The 22,165-nt window shown below is 52.2% G+C and overlaps 6 protein-coding genes across 6 annotated transcripts; 4 read left to right on the top strand and 2 right to left on the bottom strand.

The window, feature by feature from the left end:
• Positions 1-149: 149 nt before the first annotated feature.
• On the top strand, positions 150-2,584 carry LOC108023343 (translation initiation factor eIF-2B subunit epsilon). Its single transcript, XM_017092684.3, has 5 exons — positions 150-308; positions 378-502; positions 561-1,846; positions 1,901-2,187; positions 2,245-2,584. Exons 1-5 carry the CDS (start codon positions 216-218, stop codon positions 2,467-2,469), a joined length of 2,016 nt encoding a protein of 671 aa, XP_016948173.1. The 5' UTR covers positions 150-215; the 3' UTR covers positions 2,470-2,584.
• Positions 2,585-2,674: 90 nt separating this feature from the next.
• LOC108023186 (uncharacterized) lies at positions 2,675-6,211 on the bottom strand. Its single transcript, XM_017092428.3, has 2 exons — positions 6,191-6,211; positions 2,675-5,776 (listed from the first exon to the last, which is right to left on the bottom strand). The coding sequence occupies exons 1-2, from the start codon at positions 6,209-6,211 to the stop codon at positions 2,951-2,953; spliced, it is 2,847 nt and encodes a 948-aa protein (XP_016947917.1). The 3' UTR covers positions 2,675-2,950.
• Positions 5,990-13,912, bottom strand: LOC108023341 (WD repeat-containing protein 7). The gene is made up of 2 exons (XM_017092682.3): positions 13,250-13,912; positions 5,990-12,180 (listed from the first exon to the last, which is right to left on the bottom strand). The coding sequence occupies exon 2, from the start codon at positions 12,038-12,040 to the stop codon at positions 7,460-7,462; it is 4,581 nt and encodes a 1,526-aa protein (XP_016948171.1). The 5' UTR covers positions 12,041-12,180; positions 13,250-13,912; the 3' UTR covers positions 5,990-7,459.
• A 948-nt stretch (positions 13,913-14,860) lies between these two features.
• On the top strand, positions 14,861-19,028 carry LOC108023342 (ER degradation-enhancing alpha-mannosidase-like protein 2). The gene is made up of 4 exons (XM_017092683.3): positions 14,861-14,961; positions 15,020-15,336; positions 15,394-16,522; positions 16,580-19,028. The coding sequence occupies exons 2-4, from the start codon at positions 15,230-15,232 to the stop codon at positions 18,296-18,298; spliced, it is 2,955 nt and encodes a 984-aa protein (XP_016948172.1). The 5' UTR covers positions 14,861-14,961; positions 15,020-15,229; the 3' UTR covers positions 18,299-19,028.
• A 713-nt stretch (positions 19,029-19,741) lies between these two features.
• LOC108023322 (uncharacterized) lies at positions 19,742-20,726 on the top strand. The gene is made up of 2 exons (XM_017092626.3): positions 19,742-20,191; positions 20,341-20,726. The coding sequence occupies exons 1-2, from the start codon at positions 20,026-20,028 to the stop codon at positions 20,649-20,651; spliced, it is 477 nt and encodes a 158-aa protein (XP_016948115.1). The 5' UTR covers positions 19,742-20,025; the 3' UTR covers positions 20,652-20,726.
• Positions 20,727-20,873: 147 nt separating this feature from the next.
• Positions 20,874-22,124, top strand: LOC108023275 (uncharacterized). The gene is given in 5 exon segments (XM_017092560.3): positions 20,874-21,012; positions 21,185-21,365; positions 21,558-21,672; positions 21,674-21,750; positions 21,803-22,124. Coding segments are annotated over 5 exon segments (621 nt in total). The 5' UTR covers positions 20,874-21,009; the 3' UTR covers positions 22,048-22,124.
• Positions 22,125-22,165: the final 41 nt, after the last annotated feature.

The following is a 22,165-nucleotide window of genomic DNA, read 5'->3' as shown; positions in this document are numbered from 1 at the left end:
ACGCTAATTGGGTGTGGCCAGCGTGTCAATGCTGAAAATACCCTGGGTTGTGAAATTGGCTAGCCAAGGCCTCCAATCAGAAATGGTTTGTGACTTGGCCGATACGCCCTTCGATTGACGCAGAAATCGATAACAGTTTTGTTTTTGTGATCGACTTAAGTTATCGCAATCGCGTGGGGAAACTGCTCCCCAAAAACCCAGAGGCAACCAAGGAAATGGCACAATTCGAGAAGGAGATCGTGCAGGCGGTGCTGATAGCCGACAACAATGTGTGGAACTTTAAGCCCCTCTCCGACGAGGGCTCCACGGTGGGTGTCCCCTCAGGAATCTGTAGATCTGCCCATTGAATTGCCACCCGATCATCTGTTTCTTTGCAGGCTCTGCTGCCGCTGGTCAACGTGAAGTTGCTGGACTACGCACTCATCGCCCTCAACCGCAGCGGCGTGGAGGAGGTGTTCGTCTACGCCAGCCTCTACCTACAGGACATCCGGGACCACATCAAGTGAGTCTGCCAGGATGATGCAATTGCCGAGCTCACTCTCGATTTTCGTTGCTTGCAGGGCCGGCATTGCCACGTACGCCTCCTGGTCCTTCAAGATGACCGTCCATGTGATCGGCGGCGAGGGCTGCCGCTGCTTCGGCGACGCCATGCGGGATCTGGACGCCAAGGCGCTGATTCGAGGCAACTTCATTCTTCTGGGCGCCGACACGGTGACGAATGCCGATCTGCGCCCGGTGCTGGAGCAGCACAAGCGACAGGCCAAGTTCGACAAGGGCACCGCCGCCACGCTGGTGTTCAAGGAGTGCTCTAACAATGTGCGCCTCGGCAACGAGCTCCTGATAGCCGTGGACCGGCGCAACGACCGGCTGCACTACCACCAGCGACTGCGAACGTACCAGAAAGAGTCGCGCTACCAAATACCCCTGGACGTCATCCTGGGCAACTCGTGTGTGGCGCTGCATCACAAGTTGCTCGATCCCCAGATTGCCATCGGCTCGCCATCCATGCTGTCCCTGTTCAGCGACAACTTTGACTTCCAGACGAGGGACGACTTCGTGCGGGGCCTGTTGATCAACGAGGAGCTGCTGGACAGCAGGATATACGTGGCCCTGCTGCCGGCCGCCCAGTATGCACACAAGGTGAACAGCTGGCCGGCCTACCAACTGGTCAGCAGGGACATCATCAACCGGTGGGCTTACCCGCTCGTTCCCGAGATGGGCGTCTACAAGCTGCAGCAGCAGTATGTCTTCCACAAGGACAACATCTACAAGAGCCACGAGGCGCAGGTCTCGAAGGTGGCGCTGCACCAGAACGTGGTCATCCAGGCGGGCAGTCACGTGGACAGCGGGTCGGTGATCAGCGACAGCGTGATAGGAGCCAACTGCCGGATTGGCAAGAACTGTCGGCTGACCAATGTTTTCCTCATGGCCGACGTCACCGTCAAGGACAACTGCCGGCTGGAGCACTGCGTGGTGGGTGCGGGCGCCACCATCAACGAGAACTGCGACGTAAGCGCAGGCTGTGTGCTGGGGGCGAAGAGCGTGCTGCCTGCCAAGACAACGCTGGCCAAGACCCTCATCACCAGCACGCCCAGCACACAGCGCACCGAGGAGGACGTTGCCGTGGAACTGGAGTCCGTTGGTCCGCACGCCTTCATAGTCAGCGATCTGACCACAGGCGATCCGGAAGACTCCGACGGCGAGGACTTGTTGCCACAGCAACCGCTCACCATTCCCAAGATGGGGGACCTCCTGGCACCACTGGACGAGATCAGCGACTGCAGCGACCTCAGCGACGACGAGGACGCCTCGCGAGCGGTGACGCCGCTGCCCGACGACACAAATAGTGAGTCAACGGTGGCAGCCAGTCAAATCAGTATTAACAATCTGTAATTTCTAGTTTTCCTGGACGAGGTCATCGATTCGCTGACGCGGGGCTTTCGGGAGAAGTCCAATCCCGACTTTCTTATCCTCGAAATCAACTCCTCGCGCTATGCCTACAACATGTCCCTCAAAGAGGTCAACTTCAATGTGGTCAAAGCTGTCTTTGGAATGCAGAGCATCGTGGAGCCGGCGAACAACAACGTACTGGTGGCCATTAATGCCGCCTTTAAGCAACTGGGACCTGTGGTGTCCAACTACATTAAGAGCGAGGATGCCATGATGGATTGTCTCAAGGCCCTGGAGGTTGAGTACCTATTTTTATAAGCGTAAACCCACTTCAACGCTCTCAATATCCCGCAGGATGTGTGCGAGGAGAATCCCCTGGTGCGGGAGAAGATCTCGCAGATTGTGCACTACCTGTACGACAAGGACTTCGTGTCGGAAAATGCCATCCAAGCCTGGTTCGAACAGCTGGACGAGGAGGAGCACGCACACCTGCGGCAGAGCCTGGCGAAGCTCGTGGCCTGGCTGGATCAGTCCAGTGAGGAGGACGACGACGACGACGACGAAGACGAGGAGGACTAATTAAAAACTGGGCCGATATTTACCTTTTTCTCAGCCCCTCCTCTTGTAATCTTGAAAGCCTAGGACCATGGCATGGTTCACCCAAGAAATGATTAAACAAAAGTAAGAACCCAAATATTTTGACTGGATTTATTTATTTATTTTTTATTCACAAACTCCATGGATACTTATCCAGAAACAGTCCGTTCCAATAAAAGATGTCCACTATTATTACTCTTCATTTTATTGAAGGTTGCTTTGAATTTGTAAATACACTTTCTTACAAAGTCGGTGCTATACATAAAAAAAAAAGTTAAAGGATCCCAAAGATTTGTGGGCCACTTTGTTACACTTCATATTGCAACGCGTTCTTCGTAACTTTCCGCTTATTCTAAAGTTCAGGTGCCCACGTTAAGGTTCCTCCAAAGAAATGGGAACTAAATAAAAAAGGTTAGGTATTCGACAAGCGAATATATGGAACTCGGTCCATCCTGTGCAGCTACTACTTCTCGTAGATGAACTCCTCATCCCCATCTCCTTCCATTTTCAGCTGCTCCAAGCCGGCCATGTCGTCCTCCTCCTCCGTTTCGGCGGTCGATTGGAACTCCTCGTCGGACTCCTTCATCGACTCGATGGTGATTTGCGTGTCCTCGGTGGCGGCTGGGTTGGGGGACTGGTCGCCCGGCTCCAGGTGCTGCTCCTCCGTGTCGTGCTCCTCGTCCGGCTGCTGATGATTGTCCGACTCGTCGGAGTCCAGCTTCTCCTCCTCCTCTGTGTCCATAACCTGGTCCTTCTGACCCTGCTCCTTATTGTCCGTTTCGTTCTGCTCCTTCGTATCAGCCAGTTTCGGGATGCTTTTCGATTTCGTCTTGGAGGGGTCCGTAGAGGTTTCCTCCGCCTGCTTGGAGCCCTGCACCGGATCCTTGCCCATCTCGTCTTCGCCGTGGTTGTCCTCAGACTTTAGCCACTTTACATCGTCGTTGGCATCCACAATGCGACTCTGACTGCGCTCCTCCAGGCTCCTGCTAATGTCCATGGCTATGTACTCCAGTCGCACCTGGACGCTCTTCTGGAACACCTCGCTGTTGTCGCTGCTGAATAAATTGCTGCGCACCTCCTCGAGACAGCCCTCCAGCACCTTGTTGACCTCGCTCACGTCGAAGTCGCCGCCGAGATTCTGGGTCACGATCAGCAGCGTGGTCAGGTTCTTCAGCAGCCTTATCATTCGCGGATTCTTCACCATTCCCTTGTTGATGTCGTCCACCGTTTTCGAGGCCTTGGCGCGGCACTCTTCGCGCAGATATGTCGGAGAGATCATGGCCTGCACATTGGGATTGCGTGTCAGGCTGGTGGACATCTCCTGCACTTTGGTCAGCTCGAACATCAGGTCGCCGTTGATGCGCTCGATGGACACGATATTGAAGGCATACTGCCGCTGAAAGTTGTCGGCAATCTGGCGTCGATGCCGGTCCCCGTTCTCGTCCTGGCTGATCATCTCGCCCATGGCCAGCTCGGCGGTAGCGTTCATTTTGTTCAGCCGCTGGATGCGGTCGGCCTTTACGGCAATGTGCTTCTCCAGGTGCACCAGATGCTCCAGCAGCGAGCTGGAGTAGGCGTGATGTCGGGCCAACTGCTGTCGTATGGGACTCTCGCCCACGGAATCCTGTCCCAGCAGGGGATCGCTCTTGTTCAGCTTCATGCTCAGAGCATTCCGCGCAGCCGCATTGTTGCTGACCAGATGCTTTTGGGGCTTCGAATAGTTTAATCCCGCTACTCCTACTCCGCCCGCAGCCGCCTTGTCCTTCTTCTGCAGATAGTGATTGGCAAGATTGGCCGTGAAGCCCAGATTGGTGGTGAAGCCCAGGTTGTTCGTTTGATAGATGCTCATCAAATTCGGGCGGAAGTCCTTCGTGAAACTGTGCAGCGGCAGCATCTCGTGGAAGTTCTCCGACACGATCTCGTAGTCTGGGATGGCATGGGTGCCCAGGCCGGGTCGCTCGAAGGTCACCCGGTACATGGCGTTCAGGGAATCGTAGGCAGCCACTGTGCCGGCAAAAATGCCATCCTGAGGCGTTCTCAGTCGGGCGGTGACCTTGGTGCCCAGCGGCAGTGGCATCGGTATCTTTTCGGGCATGTCCGACAGCAGTACGGAGTCCTTGAACTCGCCCGGTTTGCGCGACTGCAGGGTCCGCATCAGCTGCCGTTTCCTGTCCAACTCCTTGCGCTCCTCGCTGAAGAAGTTTGCGGAGCAGCGTCGCGGTCTTCCCATCCGCCGCCTGATGTTGACCCACTCGTGCCGATTGAGGCTCCTGGTGCCCAGCCTGGGTGCCAGCTCGTTCACATGATTCATGAACTCGTCCCGGCAGTCGAACAGCGGCTTATCGATGTAAGAGTAGAACCACTCGGCTATGGCCCACTTGTGCGCCTTGGGCAGCTTGAGGAGATTGCGCAGCCGCAGGCCGATGGACTGGCCCAGCCGCTTGTTGGCCAGTGCCGTGGCCTCCGCTTGGCTGGCCTCCTCCTCGGCAGCCGCTGCTGCCGCCGCCGCTGCAGCCGCACCCTTGCCAATCAAATGGGCACCCCTGCCCGTCTTCGATCCTGTGGTGCCCATCTTGCTGGCCGAAGGCTGCTTGCCCGCCGACTGGCTCTTTGATGGCGTCTTCTTGTTCTTGCCCACCTGCTGGGTCTGACTGCTTGCCGAGTTGGAGCTGGATCCCTGCTCGCTGGAGCGCATGTAGCGGGAGACTACACCCTTGCGCTTCTTCAGCACCTTGGATGGGGTGAGCGGGGTCTTCTGGGCAGAGCCTCCGCCGGCGGAGAGCGGTGGTCGGCCGGGCATTTTCTTGGGCGCCAGGCTCATGCGCAGCGGCTTGTCATCGTTGATGATGTTCTCGTCGTAGAAGAGGCGGTTCCTCTTGCGTATGCGGGCGGGCATGCCGCGGGCGTTGAGGGTCAGAATCGGGGCTTTCTGGACCTTGGGTTTTGGAGGCGGGGCGCTGCCCACGCGCTGGAGTCCCAGCGTGGCCAGACTGAATGCCGGTGGTTCTACCTGCTCCTCTGGTTCGCTGGTCTCGTTGCTGTCCGGCTCCTCGTCCTCTTCCTCTTCGTCCACGTGCTCCTCCTCCTCTTCCTCCTCGTCCAGATCAAGATCATCGCAATTGTTTTCATCGTCCTGGTCCATGGGCTGGACGCTACTGGGCTCATCCTCCTCCTCGCTGAGGGCGGATTGCCTTCGGGCTGCGGGGGCGGTTGCGGAAGCTGCTGCCTTCCTGCCCCGGCCTTTGTGGGCTGCTTCTGCGACGGGCATTCTCACTGGGCGAGCAAAAAGCTGAAATTAGAGGAGCAAAGGGTTTGTTAGTTGAAAGTGATGAGCAGGCTTGAGGATTATATAATAAAATTAACGAAATAGTTACACCAGGCAGACTGTACTTAACTGCTTATGAAGCGGTCACACTGTCAGATGTGCTTCCTTCGCAGTGCTGGTCACACTACACTGCCGCCACATTTAATCGCTACCAATGGAAAATTGAAATAACAAGGATTTGCTCATGTTTGGTTGACTTTATTTGTTGTATACTCCGTACATAATTGTTGTAGTTGCTTCGTTTCGTTTTGTTTGTGTAATACTTTGATTGAAGGATCTCGTATATAAGTATGCATGTATCTCCACATATATTTGCTTGTAAATATATATATATAATTCGTAATTGAAATTAAGCGCGAATTCAATTAACTCTCTCACATAGTACACGTGTGTTTGCATGTGTTGTATTGAATACGTAAACGAACACATATTGCAAATTCAGTTGGGTATATATATGTAAGTATATATAGTTAGGATAAATAGTTATTTTCCCGTACAGCTGTAGGCATTTCTGGGTTTCGACAGTTGACGCCTCAGGCCCCCGAGTACCCCGAGTAGTTATTCGCTCGATGCACACTAACGCCGCAAATAAATTGTGTGTGTGTTGTGTGTATTGCGGGCTGTATTTTATAAACAGATTTTTCTATACAATTCTCAATTTTCACAGAACAACAAAGACTTTTTACACACGCTTTAGCAGAACTATTACATCAAAAGTAGAAGATATATGCGAATTACAATAATTATAATGTTAATGTTAAAAAAAAAAACTCTTCGCTCTCTCTAGTTATTTAAGGTTCATTTTTCTCCATGTGTTGTTTGATTTGTTTTCGTTTCGTAACTTTGCTCAATACATTTGTTTAGGTTTATTTTAGATATATATATAACAATACATTAGGCATAACAAATATCAATAATAATAATAGTAGCATACAATAGTAATAATAATAGTTGTGTAATAATAATAACAGCTTTTCATTCTTTGTTTTTTATCGTTTTTCTCATTTCCTTTATTGTTTCTCGCGTGGTTGTTTGCTTGCATCTGGTTAATTGTTGTTTACTTTGTTAATATTTGGATTTAGTTTTTGTTTCGGGTTTTCCGCATTGGAAACTAACAACAAACAGAAACACGTGTTTAAAGAGTACGGGTAAAAGTGTAGCACTAAAAAATAAAATGGACGTAGCAAGAAGGGGGAATAAGAGGCATATTAAAATCGTGTAATACATTAAAATACATACAGATACAGATAAGATACAGATACAGATATATAGGGTAAGTATATAAATAAATAACAAAATGTGTTGTGAATTCTTGTTTGCATAAATTTTGCCTAGCTCTTTCGCTCGCCTAAATTGTGTTTTGTTTTTCGTTTTGACTTAATGTTGCTTAGCTTTTCTTTGTTTCCTTTGCCTTAATTATTTTTAACGAAACGCCAGACGTTTCTGTGTTTACTTGTTGTTTCTTTTATTTTTGAATAATTATTGTTTTGTCGTTTCTGCTCCTCCTGCTCCAATTCCGAATCATCCTAACTCTCATCATCCTCCTCCAACTCGCTGCTGCTTTTGAAGCCCGCGCTGATTGCCTAATAACATGCTATACATCCCGTGGGACTGACTCTCCTTATCATCGCCTCCTTCCAGGCCAGCCTACACATTAAAGCGCGTCTCGGAGCCGTCGGCCAGCATCAGGGTAACCGTGCGATTGTTGATCCACACCAGCTTGGCCAGGCGCATGGGGTTCAGGCGCGACACATCCGGAATGGGGGCGGTGGAGTAGCCCTTTGTGCAGCGCGTCTGCGACTGGCCCAATCCGAACATCCCCGTGGAGGTCTGCCAGAAGGAGAGGCGGTTCTCCGCGCAGGAATACGATACCAGGTACTTGCCGTCCGGCGAGAAGGCCAGCGAGGTGATCGGATGCGTGTGGGCCGGGATCATCTGGCACTTGTTCTGGCGCAGCTCGTAGATGGCCAGGTTGCCGCTGTTCGCGCCCACGGCAATGCGACGCGTTTGGGCACAGTGCGAGATCTGGTTAAACTTGCAGATGGCCGGACACAGCTCCGCCAGGCCGCGGCTCTTCAGCTCGTTGCTGTCCACGCAGTGCAGGGCGATGTCCATAACCTCCACCAGCAGGCCGGCGATCTCCGACTGCATCTTGTCGATCAGCATCTCCACGCACTGGAGGATCTCGCCCTTGGCCTTGTGCAGCACCGACTGGGTGAGCGGCGTGTTGATGGACTGGGCATTCTGCTGCATCGTATTGTACCTGGCCACCTCGCGGGCCATCGTGGTGATGAAAGCCGCCGGCCGGGCAGTGGCTATCAGACGCAGGGCGTGCCTGGCCGTCCGGCAGGCATCCGCTTGCGGGGTCAGTGGGAGCTTGTAGTTCAGATTGGGCACTGCCTTGCCCTCGCACGAGATCTCCAGCAGACCGAGCAGCACCTTGGACACATCCAGGTACGGCTCCCAGACGGTGAATCCCCGTCCCAACAGGTCAATGGCTGCCCGGCGCAGGGGCGTGTATTGCGGTAGCTTGGGCGATGGTGGGGCGTACAGCAGGTGGGCCAAGGCCATCGAGGTGAGGCGGGCTAGATTGTTGGCTATGCCGAAACCCTCCACCACACTGGACTTCCTGCGCTCTCCGCCGGCCACGCCACTGGTAAGATTGGCCCCCGTGGCCAGACTAATACTTCCCCGGTGATTCGGCGACTCTTGGGATATATCCTGGCCGAACTCGGCTCCTATGACACCTAAAAGTATAACTGCTGTGGTTTGCTTGCGTTTCAGCTCCGACAAGCTGGATGGTTTGCGTATAATCTCCTCCTCCTCCTCTTCATAGTCTTCGTCTTGGTGGGCATCTCCTCCCGACACGTTGTTGCCTGCTCCGCCTCCGCTTCCAGCGCCGCCGCCTCCCGAGCCTCCGACACCGCCTCCACCATTGGCACCCGATCCGGAGCCAGCTCCTACGCCCGCGGGCTGACTTATCAGGGCCAGCTGCTGCTGGGCACCCACAATGGGCTCCGTGTGCGTATAGAGTGGAAGGTACTGCGCCCAGCTTTCGACCAGCTGTTTGCGGCCCTTCTTGCCCATCCGGGTTAGCTCGCCGAGAAGAATCTGCTGCGCGGCCTCCCTGATCTCGATGCAGTGATGCTGCCAGCGCTTGACCATCATCTCCACCTGCGGACGCTTGAATTTCTTGGGCTCCAGGGCCTCAATTTTATCCGGCAGGAGGAAACAATGATGAGTGGCCAGCAGACTCCAGGCGTGCTTGATCTGAGAGACGTGGTGAGCCATTATCTCCTCGCGCTCCTCCTCGTTGCTCAATGTGGAGTCCGTGCGCTGGGCCAGGCGCTGCAGCTTCTTGTGCTTTTCGCTGTCCGGCAGGAAGGAGGCCGCACTCATCGAGAGCAGCGTGTTGGACATGGCAACCAGGGCGAGAATATGATTGGTGGTCAGCGTGGTGCTCAGCTCCCAGTGCAGACGTGATGTAAAAATGGCGGTGAGGTGTTCCAGCCGCTGCAGCTCCTCCGGCAGTGGACGCTTCTTGGAACTGGAGGGAAGCTGGATGCCCGGCGGTATGGCGTAGTTGTTCTGCCACGTGGGCAGCAGCAGAGACATGTAACCTGCCTTGGACAGCACACCATACGAGATGGGGACAATGGGTCTCAGCAGGCCCAGGCGCGTCTCGCACATCTTGTCCAGATGTGGATCCAGGCCCCAGGAATGGAGCAGCGAGAGCAGCAGCTGGGCCACCTCCATCACGTGCGTGACCTCCATCTTGGAGGCGATCTTGCTCTTAAGGTCCTGCTGCTCCTCGTGCGGCTCCACTGCTTTTTGAAGGCTCTCCACCTTGGCCTGCACCTTCTTCTCCACAATCTCGGTTTTCTCCTTGAACTTTTGCACCAGTCCATGTTTGTCCTTGTCCTTCAAGATCTTCTCCACATCCACCGCCTTGTTCTTGACCTTGCTGAAGAAGTCACCGATCTTCTTGCTGGCATCCAGATGCATGGACTTGCCATCCTTGGGATTCTGCAGGTGGACACCCAGTGATTCCAAAGTGGCAGGTGTCATCTGTGCGTACTCTTCGCTGTGCAGCTCGAAAATCAGTCCCTCAATGTCGAAGAACAGGATGTGGCTCTCTGCGTCCTTTGGATTGGTGCGTAGCCCCTGAATCACCAGCGGATTGCTGCGGTGCTTCATCAGGAAGTCAAAGTTTCCTTGGTTATGGCCCTGAAGCTGCTGTAGTTGATTAATACCTCGCTGGGTAGCATGACGGATGGCGTTCATGTTGCGGGATTTCAAGCCTCGGAAGAAGTGCACCGCCGGATTGGCCATGCCCATCTCGCTGGCGGACGCACCGTTGGTTCCACCACCGCCGCCGCCTGAACCGCCATCCTCTGCCTGCTCGTCGCAAGCCGACAGCACTTCCTCCGCCAACATTCCGTGGAGCACTCGATCGAGGTGCCCCGTTTCCATCTGCCACACATACACACTGCCATCGGAGCAGCCCACGATGAGGAAGTCGTCCAGCGGACGCCACTTTATGGTGACCACGGGAAACAGATGCCTGCTGGCCAAGGTGACACACTTGCGCTCCTGCAGAGAAACAAGGGTAACCGAGTGATCCGAGGCCACCGAACATATGCACTTTAGGATCCGTGGACTGCAGCTCTCCGGCGGGACCAGCAGCTGTGTGATCTCTCCGGCATGGACGCAAAACCGATGCAGCAAGCTGCCGCTGTACAGATCCCACAGGCACACGGCGAAATCGATTCCGCCAGAGAGCAGGTGGGATTTCTCGTACCTCGAATGTATCATCGAGGGACAGAGCAGACAATTGACCCTGCCACGATGACCGTACAGGATCTGATGCGAGGGCCAATCGCTGAAGTTTTGCTTGATGCCCACCAGCAGCTGCATCATCACCGTCTGAGTGGCTGGCACTATGACTATGCTGCCATCCTCGCGTCCGATCACCAGGCGACTCTGCTGCGGCAGATAGATACTGGAGGTGAGCTTCACCGGCGACTCCGTGATGCGGGACAGCTGATCGAGGATGCCTACAGGCGGTGGATCCATTATGGACCACGCCTCCACCAGGGAAGTGCATACATGCGGCTTGAGGACGCGCGGCGGCATCTGCTTGGCCTGCAGTATGCTTATATTGTCCAGCGGCACCTCTGGCACGTTCCACACGGAGATGTACCCCTCGGAGTCGCCGCGCAATAGGTTGTGCTGGCCACCGGTGCCTTGAAGCAGCTTCATGGCTGGCGGGCAGGACAACACCTTGTCGCCCGCATGCTGCAATACATAGTACAGATATGGGGCGTCTCTGACCACGCTTTTCGAGTGGAACTCCTTGTTGTCCGGAATGCAGTTGGCGGGCAGCTTGTACAGATAGCCCTTGCCCTCATCTGTCCAGAGCATAACCCGGTCTGAGGTGATGAAATCCCCGCCCTGCCAGCGCTCCCTTGCCGGAGCAATCACGGAGCAGAGCACGGTAAAATCGCCGGCATCGTAGATCTGCCAGTATTTGGTACAAACGAGGAGAACGGTGCGCTGGTTCTGGGCGCAGCAATTCATGGTGATGGCATTCAGGCAGCGGATCTCCTTCGACTCATTCTCGTAGATGGGCTCCGCATGCTTGTTCTCGTTGCCCGTCAGGGTCCACACCTTTACCGTGCCCGTGGTGGTGATGGCCAGCACTACGTCATCCTTGCGGCGCATGGGACGCAGTACGTGAATGGCGGAGATCCAATCCGGTTTGACCTTCGAGCTGAGCACGTAGATTACCTCCAGGCTGAACGGATCCATGACCATGATCTCGGCGTAGTAGCCTATGCAGAACAGGCGGACATCCTCGCTGTTGGCCGTGTGATAGCTTTGGATTTGGGTGTGCACCTGGGGCAGCTTGACCGCCTCCATGCACTTTCCGTCCGTAAGATCCCAGGTGCACATCTCGCCGTTCTCGGACGAGCTGACCAGGAAGTTGTTCTCCGGCAGAAGCGAGGCACGCACCAAGCACAAGACCGGAGCCGAATGGCCAACCAGCAGGCAGCGCGGCGACATCTTGAGGGTGGTGGGCTCCACCTGCCACAGGCAGATCTGTCCATCGTAGCAGCCGGTAACCAGGGTGAACTGGTCGTCGGAGAGGAACACGCTCGAGATGCAGTGCGTGGGCGCCGTGGGTCCCCACAGCACCACCGGCACCACCAGATTGGTACTCACCATGGTGGAGCGCACTTTACCCAATCTCTGCGGTGGATCCTTCTCCTCCTTCTGCTGCCTCTTCTCCTCCTCCGCCGCCTTCCTCCTGCTGCTGCTCCTCGCTCGCTGCGCTGGTGATGGTGATTCGGCTGCTACTGCGGGTTCTGCAAGAATGGTTATTAAGTAAACATTTGCTCACGTCCACCGGGTGGATGGTGGGCCCTGTGTGCGTGAGAACTCGAGATTGGGACCGGGTTTGAGTGCGTGTGTGGTACAGTGAAAGCTGCTAATCACTGACTCACCCAAGGTTTTTCGGGCCTTTCGATTATTTAATTTGAATTAATTGGGATTCGAAGCAGGTAGTGGTGCTTTACACAGTCCACAGAGCCTGATCTACCTAATAACTGCCTCCCTAGTGGGTGTTCAGTATTACCTAATTGTTTCTGAAATTAAGTTCTGTGGACACAAGAATTCTTTTGAAAGGCGAATTCTTTGGAAAGGTAAAGTGATCTGTAAACAAAGGTTTACTTACTAAACATTTTTACAGGGAAAAAGGAAGGAAAGCTGTTAGTTCTTTGTTAAGAGCAGATACATTTGCTTGTGTCGTAAACACCTAGTAAGATTGTTGACAACAAGAGGATATATGATCTTTTTGGGGGATCTTAGCTGGGAACTGGCAGGTGAATATTATCGTATCTTTTGAGAATGAAACTTTATCGTTTTCTGATTTCTTGTCAGATTTCCCCGCTCTAACTCTTATGTGAACATATCAGTCGGAGTGACCCGCAAAGCTCTCGAGATAAGGCCGTCTAACAGGTGACAACCCGTGGCTTATCTGCGCGTCCACCTTGGGCAGCCTCCACTGTACACCGCACACCGCACGGCGCACACCTTACTCCACTTGGAAAATGGAATGTCCAAAGATAAACAAGGGTTATACAATATGTGTGCGGCAGTGGCAGAATCGGAGCTGCGTTCCAGGCACGGGTACAATATCGAGTGCCCGACATGGGAGAAGGGCATGTGAATAGGGGGAGGGGCTCCAGCTCTGGCTCTGGCTCTGGCTCTTGCCAATTGAAAGATCAATTAATTGGGCGACAATTTGGCATCGCAATTTGAGCGGATTTTGCCTGTGCTATCGCACGCACACATCGGACAACACACATCGTGAGCACAGGGCACGCACACAGGGACGAACCATAATAATTGTAGATAACTTGGCATTTAGCTAACATTTTTCAGCAGTTTTCCGTATTGGGGGTTGGCTGGCGCGCGTGATTCCTCCGATATATGGATTCCAAATCCGATTCCGATTCCGATTCTCTCGCTATGGAGAACTTAATGGTCCGCTGCTGCTGAAGAAGGCGATGATGACGGCGGCTATTGATCCTGGTCGAGGGACATCGCGGTGGCCGAGCGTAGCGGATTGCCAATGTCGATGCGATGCGCTGCGATTCGATTCTAATTTATGGACACGGGACGGGCGAAACGCACACCACCCCCCGAGCACACCAACACACCCACACGCGAGCACTTGCTGCCGTACCGACTGCTTACAACACACACACAGGCACACGCGCTGCGTTGTTGCTGTTGCTTTTGCTATTTTGTTATTGCTTTTGCTGGCCACTTTTTCGTACTGGGCATATTTGTGGCACACACTTTCCGCTGGACAATCGCACACTAATCGCACACTCCGCGGAACACAAGACCAGACACTCCACTGCTCCACTGGGTGCTCTCTGCTCTATGTAATTTCGTTTTATTTGCTTTTTTCCCACTCGTTCTTCTGTTCTGTTTTTCTTTTTTTTTTTTTGTACACGACTGTGGAAAAAAGCAACGAAAGTGTTTTATCGACCGTGGGGTAAAAATTTTCGATAGGTTTTGCGTGTGTGCGCACAGGGTTGCCACCTCCGTCGCAGCTGCGGGCGCTCTGCTATCGATGCCCTGCGAACGGCGACAACCCTGTCGCAAAAATTTAATATTTTCCCCCAATTGTTTGTAATTTTACAAATAACTCGTGTGGGGCTCAACACTGGGTCACGAAATCGTATATGCTTAGGTCTAAGGGTTTTGGGCACGCTTTTGAGAGGGTTCCGGGCTGGCCAGGGCTTTCCCACATGGTTTTATGCCACAAAAGTTGTTACTTTTCGCCCAACGGACAATTAACCATACGCAATTGCATTCGCTGGAATAGGTGGCAAGGCGTTGCAAAGGGCCACTAGGCCAAGACGCACTGCCTCCGGGAGTGGGGGACAATGGATCCGCCACTTCCGAATTCACTTCCCCCGGGATAACCGAACCCGAAACGAAATCCCATCGCTGCCCATGGACAGGAAGGTGATTCGTTGTATTGCAGGGGCAACAAAGGCTGGCAACCTCTGGGACATCCCATCCGGAGGATCTCCAGGCCTGAATCAAGTACGGAAGACAGTTACTCACCGCTGAGTGCAGTTACTTCTATTGCGGGCAGCCGTTTCGCTGGTTATTTTGAATTTAAAACACTTTTCGCCCGTACGAACACACACTTTTGAATGGCCAAAAAAAAAACACAGATCGGTGCTGCCAACTCGCTGCGGAAAGAAGAAGAAAAGGCGCGCGTGCCGACCAAAGCAACCGCGAACAATCGGTATTGTTTTTAGCACGAATTTTTGTGCTTCAGCTGGGGAATGTGTTCCCTAAATTTTGCAAGTAAGTTTTAATTACTTCGTAGCTTAATCGTGGCTGTTTTTAATTGTTGTACACCTATTCAGTGTCTAACCATCATCCGAACGCGATTTGGCCACCCTGCCGATAGTTCTTAGGCCAGCAACAGCTGATTGCACCCTGCACTAGGGCATAACAGACTGCGTAACGTTTTTGCGTTTGGTACAGCCATTGTTCTCTTATGAAATACGTTATTAACTATTTGATTTTGATATTTATTTCTATTACCAAAACAAAAGGTATTTTTAAGTTTAGATTGTGTTTATAAAGTGAACTAAACAATCATCATACTTTCAGACAAAAATGAAAGTGGCAACAAGCCAAGGACAACCATAATAAAAGTAAAGGGTATTACGGTGCCGCTGAAACCACCTCAATTCCGCGTTGTTGTGATTTTGCGACAACGTAGCCGCATTCGACATCCACATATCCACATCCACGCTGGCTATGGGGCACTGACCATGTCCATAATTGAATTAGCGGACCTGATTGACTGACTCTCCCACGATGCAGCAGCAGATGACCCCAATCCTGACCTGCGCGGTGCTCCTCCTGCTGGCCGCCGGCGCCAACTGCCAGAAGCAGTACTCCAAGGCAAGAAAGCTGGAGCTGAGGTGGGTAGTTCACTAGTGCGCTGAACCACAGGCATACATATCTTCATTTTATTCCAGGGAGGATGTGCGCCGCATGTTCCAGCACGCCTACGAGGGTTACTTGCGCCACGCCTCCAACTATGACGAGCTGCGCCCTCTGACCTGCGACGGCCACGACACCTGGGGCAGCTACTCCCTCACCCTGATCGACGCCCTGGACACGCTGGCCGCCATGGGCAACTTCACAGAATTCCAGCGCGTCACCAGGCTTCTCGAGGAGAAGATGAACTTCGACCGGGACATCAATGTTTCCGTGTTCGAGACGAACATCCGCATCGTTGGCGGCCTGCTCTCTGCTCATTTGCTCTCCAAACGAGCCGGCATTGAGCTGGAGCAGGGCTGGCCCTGCAAAGGTCCCCTGCTACGGCTGGCGGAGGATGTGGCCCGCCGTTTACTGCCCGCTTTCGACACGAATACCGGCATGCCCTATGGCACGGTGAACCTGCGCTACGGCGTGCCCAAGGGAGAGACATCCGTGACTTGCACGGCGGGCGTGGGAACCTTCCTTATCGAATTTGGCACTCTAAGCCGACTAACCGGGAACAGCATCTACGAGGAGGTTGCTTTGCAAGCGGTTCATGCCCTGTGGGCCTATCGCTCGCCCATTGGACTTTTTGGCAACCACATCGACGTGCAGAGCGGCCGCTGGACAGCACTAGACTCGGGAATCGGGGCAGGAGTGGATTCCCTGTTCGAGTACCTGGTAAAAGCATCTGTGCTGTTAAATCGCCCGGAACTATTGGATATGTTTCACGAGGCGCGCGCGGCCATCGATAAGTACATGCGCAAAGAGGACTGGTACGTTTGGGTCGGCATGAACAAGGGCCACGTCACCCTGCCCGTCTTTCAGTCCCTGGAGGCCTTTTGGCCCGGCATTCTCAGCATAATTGGGGACACGGAGCCGGCATTGCGCACCATCTCGAGGTACATTGGCGTCTGGAAGAAGTACGGCTTCCTGCCGGAGTTCTACAACATCGCTGCAGGAGAGGCATCGCCGAATCGGGAGGTGTATCCCTTGCGGCCGGAGCTTATCGAGTCGGCCATGTATCTCTACCGGGCTACGGGTAACGAGTATTTGCTGGAGCTCGGCGAGCACATGCTGGAGACCTTGGAGTTCAGCGCCAAGACCAAGTGCGGATATGCGACAGTAAGAAGCGTTTAGAGGTATCCGAATCTCAATTTTTCTGACCCTTACTCTTTATAGATCCGCAATGTTGTCACCCATGAAAAGGAGAATCGCATGGAGTCTTTCTTCCTGGCGGAGACGAGCAAGTACCTGTATCTCCTGTTTGACGAGGACAACTTCCTGCACAACGATGGCTCCGGAGGCGATCTACTGTCCACCGAGGATGATGTTTGCGTGGTTCAGGCGGGTGCCTACATTTTTAACACAGAGGCCCATCCCATGGACATGTCAGCACTCCACTGTTGCCACGCCCACAAGGAGGACATATACGCCTCCCTGGATCTGCAGCGTTTCAGTCCACGGGAGATATTTAAGAGGAGCAGGGAACGGCAGGTAGCAGTGCAGGACCAATGGGTGCCGCAGTGTCATCCGGAAAACTACGATTACTATTACAAGGAGCAGGACAATGTGCAGGCGAAGGAAACTGGAAGGGAGCAGGGACGCGAGCAAGCCGGCGCTACCACTACCATGGCCGTTGACATTGAGGTTTTCGATGAGTTTCAACAGCCCGCTGGCGATCTGCTGGTGAGCAACTTTGAGCGGATACGCGAAGAGCGGGAGCTTAACGAGAGCCTGCAAAGGAGCGAGGTTCCGCGTAACCAGTTGACTGTCAGCGATCTGGACGAGTTCTTTGCCCAGCGAAGGGAGAATTTTGGCAGCGCTTCCGAAGCTCTTAAGTATGTGCTGGCCTTCATGGGCAACTACACCATGGATGTGGCCTTTATCCGGGGCCTGCAGCTGTACAATGCTAACATCAGTAGTGTCCTGGGCACAGGGGCCCAAAAGGAGTACGAGTCACGAATGAGGTCCCTTTGGCAGCTCTACGAACTGGAGCAGCAATATGTGGCCAATATTCGACTTATCCAGGGTTTGGGCTTGCTCACCTTCCAGGCGGCGGGTGATCAAATGCGCAGCTACTTGGCGGAGGTGCTGGATAGCCTGGATAGGCCGGCTCACTTGGTGAAGCAGGAGCAGGATGTGCCAGATCTTCAGCCGACATCTGCAGCCAATGCCTCCTCGTCCCAGTTGGACAATATAAGAGAAATTATTCTAAAGGCGCGTCATACCTACGCCATAGCCTTGGTTAATACCACGGCCATGCAGGAGTTTGCTATCCGCATCTACCTCAGTGGCACATCGGAAGGTGGTGTACGTATTAACCCACTACTCGAGCCCGCAGAACTGAGTCGGGATGAACTGATGAGGCCACTTAAATTGGCGGAGGAGCGTACCCTCTTCAGCTACACCCGTCGAATAGTGGACTTTCGCAAGCGCATGGCAGAGACAGTAGATCGCCTGCAGACGCTCATGCAGGACAGCCCGCCAGCCAAGGGTAAAGAGGCCGCTGGCGATGCTCAGGCGCCCAAAGCGGATGCCACCACAGTCTACGCTCAAACCGAAGCCAAGGTGGTTCAGGCGAAGGTCCAGCAACACGATAAAAAGCTGGATTCGAGGCAGTCCACCCAAATGCAAAAGGAGAAGCCAACGGAAGAGGGCTCCGGACTGGGATCGGGACAAGAGGAGTCTGGCTCCGTGTGGTCGCAGTTTGTGCAGACCATTTTGCGGAAGACAACCGTGCAGCGGGTCAAGTTTGACGAGGCCGTGCTGCTGGAGAAGACGCGGAAGGCCCTGGAAAAGCACGCCCACAAGGAGCAGCCCCATCATCTGTTCGCCTGCCACCGGCCGGAGTACATTGAAGGTTTCGCCTACCGGGACTTCTATCCTGAAGCGCTGTAGTTTCGCAACTACCCCGAGAACTTAACACGACTGATCTGTAGATATGTATTTAGTTATTTAAGGGGTATTCGGTCTGTTGAAGATGGACAACCATGTAGATAACTCTCATTGAGCTTTGAATCGTTTTGGATCCCGCAAATATACCTCAACCTCATTAGAGAACCAATATCTCATAGTTTCCTAGAAGGTTACCGATCATTTTAGTTTTAGAACTGGACATAAATACATTTTTTTGTTTCCAAACTGAACATGCTTCTATATTGCAGTTACACGCAGTTTAATGTAAAAAGAATCTATAGATTATACAACGTTTCCTTAAAACTAAGAACTTATATTGCTCCTAACCTTTTTCTTCGTCTCATTTGAAGACAAGGTCAATCAGTTATTAAGTTTAAAGCATTTGCAGTATGGAAATGTGGTTTTTAAAATTCCAATTTAATACTTTAAAACCCTATAATTCTAATGACGGTGCTGATACACTAAACATTTAGAGACCGTGTGCGAATACCCCTTCAGCAAGCCATGAGTGGCACCCCTTGTGCCGGCAATTAATTTATTTATCTATAAACCCCGCAGTTTTTGTCGTGGTTTACTCAAGACATTACCAAGGCTTTATAAATATTTATATCTATGATAATCGTATTTAGGATTCGTGTGCTTGAGTGTGCGTGTAAAATATTTTCAATGACTGTTGTTGGCTGTATTGTAATTAAATTGATTTATTTCCGTATTTATGCATTCAATTATATTCGATTAGGCCGAAATTGGCGACATCGAGCAGGTTGCACAGCCCAAAGGTATATAAGGGATATAAAGAATTACGGCAGCGAAGTGCCGGATGTGGTGGCCACCTCGTCCTCCGCCCTCGCATCTAGTGGAGTGCGGCTGCGATTGTTTGGACACGCAATGGCAATCGCTCGAATGGGTTTATTTTCGGAAATTGCTGTTTACTTCAAGGATTCGGTTTTTGGGCTTGTACCAAATTACACCAACGACATGAAATGTATCCGATATTTGGGTGGATGGGAGCAGTGATGCGAAAGGAACGGTAAGCCTTTTCAGATTTAAAACCAAAAAATTGTAAAAAGTTAAAGAAACCTGTAAAGTCTAGCGTTAATAGTTGTAGAGTCGATATGAAATTTGCTATATGGGTGCATTAAACAAATCCAAAGTATTAGCCTTCAAAGCTTGGGCATCACGAGGTCCCAATCCCTTGTCGTACCCAAGCTACTTCTCATCACTGGCCAACTTCCTTTTGCCTTCTCCTGACCCAATCGCACACATTGCGGACACCCCGCAGCAACTGCTGGGAAAATTCGCCCGACAGGCGCCGCTGACGTTGGCGAAACTGTGATTGTGGGTCACACCACCACCGACACCCCGGGAGACCCACTCCCGCTCCTTGGGAGCAAGACGTGCCGTGGGGTGCGTCGGGGGATGCGTGTGCAGTATTGGTAACATTGCCTGCCATCCGGCAACAATGGGAAAACTTTAATGAGTACAAGTTGCTGCCAAAACGGAAAGACAAGCGGCAGGCAAGCGGATGGTCGGACGGCAGGTGTCCTTGCTGCAGCGTACTCCGCAGCCAAGTCAAACGACCTGAGCACGCCACGGGTTGCGGACGACTTTCTTGGAGTTTCGTAAGGAGAGGCGGCTCCTTCGGGGAGCTGGAACAGGAGTAAAAGTGAAAGTGCGCGAGCAAGTAGGGTCGGTGAAGAAGGAGCACCATGAAGTCGGCACCCGAGAACACCGACGAGGGCGAGGAGGACGGCGAGGGACAGGATCATCACGAGGGGGATCCTCGACCGCTGCCCTACGACTTCGAAAAGGAGCTGATCCAAAAATCCAACCGACACATTCGACTGTACGAATCCTTTGTTCCAGTGAGCCGAGGTATGTTATGATATATGTATATATAGAGTGAAATTATTTTAAACCTTTGATCCTCCATTTACATATTATGTACTACACATACTCCAAATAACTTTATAAGCCATATCGCGGGATATATAATTTGATGATGATCCTGTCCTGATTTCCAGTTCATCCACTGACCCGAAAGTTCTACGCGCAGTACGAGCAGCGTCAGCCTCCGGATCGATTGGGCTATCTGCGGCACACATGGCCGGAGAAGCAGTTGGAGCGCCAGAGACAATTGGTCCAGGCAGTTCCACTCCTGGAGTCCCAGGTTTACGGCTGGCTGCCGCTTCAAAGTGGCGAGCGGGCCGCAAATCTGAACTTCTTGCATGCTCCAAAACTGCGATGCGGCATGACTGTTCACGGGGAGCGATTGATAGCGGAGAGAATTACGGCGCGACCTCCTTTCAATGGACTTAGATTCCTGCTCCACTAATCTACCGATGGGTCAGTTAGTTACTTCGAACATGTGTATTGCTATCTTTTTGTTATTATTGTTAATACAATAATAAAGTTGAAAATATGCATTTAAGGAGTAAGCTACTTACCATCATTTAAATGTCATTTCAAATAATTCCTACTCGCGGGTTAATTTGAACTCCTTGGAAAGGTGGCAACGCTGCCTTGATGATTTGCTTCAGCGCTGTGTTATCGATAATTTTTTGTTTACTATTTTGTTTTTACTGTTTTATTCTGTTGCCATTAATTAGGCTAGTTAACCTGGGGAACAAACTGGTTTTTTCACCTGTGATGAACACGACGACCGCCTGAGATACTCGCAGCAGCCGCTCAACATGGTGGGTGGGGGTGGTTTTCGCCGGATCCGAAGGATTCAATGGAATACACCTATACTGCCGGAATCGCGAGCCAAAGGTCGCGTTCGATGGCCTCAGCCGGCTCTTAATCACTTTCGATTTCAACGCAATATAATAAATATTATTGATTTGGTCTGAACCGATCGCCTTGCAGGCTCACTCTAAGAGGGCTTGCAAAGCTGCCAGAGACGCGAATGCCCAGAAGGCAGAAACGAAAACAGAAGAAAACCCGGAGCCAGAAACCAGAAAGGAGCAAAGGCCGGATAATCATGGTACAGAATTCCCCACAGCGGACCAGTTTCTGGAAAGATTGATCCAGACCCTCCACAAGTCATGTATGTATGTCCTAAAGTGTAATTACCAAAGCTGACTTAAAAGTTAAGCTATGGAGTGGCCGAAATTAGTTGTGGTTGTTAACATTTTTTTACATTTTAATTGTGTAATTTGGCGAATCCATAACTCAGTGATTAAGCTAGTGAGTCACATTCATGAATTGGGGACTAAGCGATTGTTAGCTAATCTTGCAGGGCTTCAGGTGCGTCGCCTGGCTGAGTTTGTGATGTCCGAGCTGGGCGGAAATGATTTCCTGGAGGCTATTGCGGCCTGGTGCGCCCGGAACCCACATATAGCCATCTGCCTGCTGGCTCCCCTTCCTCATAATCTTTGGCTTCGGAATAGCCACCATGGTGATGACTTTTACTGGTCTGCTGGTACTAGAAGGTGGGCTTCGAAATGCTTTCTTAGCATCTCACTTCATAGTTTTCCCATACAGGCACACTTCTCACCATCGTGTCCCTGGTGTTTTTCGTCTGCCTGGGCGGATTCGTCATTATTGTTCCTCTGTTTGGAGTCGCCGCTGTGGCTGCCTATTTTGGCTTCGCCCAGGTCTATGGGCTGTGCGACGGCATGGAGCGCCAGAAGAGCGCTTTGGTCAAGTTCGTCAGGGATAAGCGCAAGATCTGTGATCCCCAGCCAGCTCCTGTGACCATTAACGAGGAACCCACTTCTACTTCATAAACCCAAACTGCTTGCCCAACAAACACAGTTATTAAGTAAATAAGTAAATAAAGACCAGTGCTTGGATGTTTCCTGAACCTGAATTCGTTATAATTCGAAAATGGCGCCTAGTTTGTTT

This window comes from Drosophila biarmipes, chromosome X (genome assembly GCF_025231255.1).
Source record: "Drosophila biarmipes strain raj3 chromosome X, RU_DBia_V1.1, whole genome shotgun sequence".
NCBI classification, from domain to species: domain Eukaryota; kingdom Metazoa; phylum Arthropoda; class Insecta; order Diptera; family Drosophilidae; genus Drosophila; species Drosophila biarmipes.
This window is presented reverse-complemented; position numbering and strand designations above follow the sequence as displayed.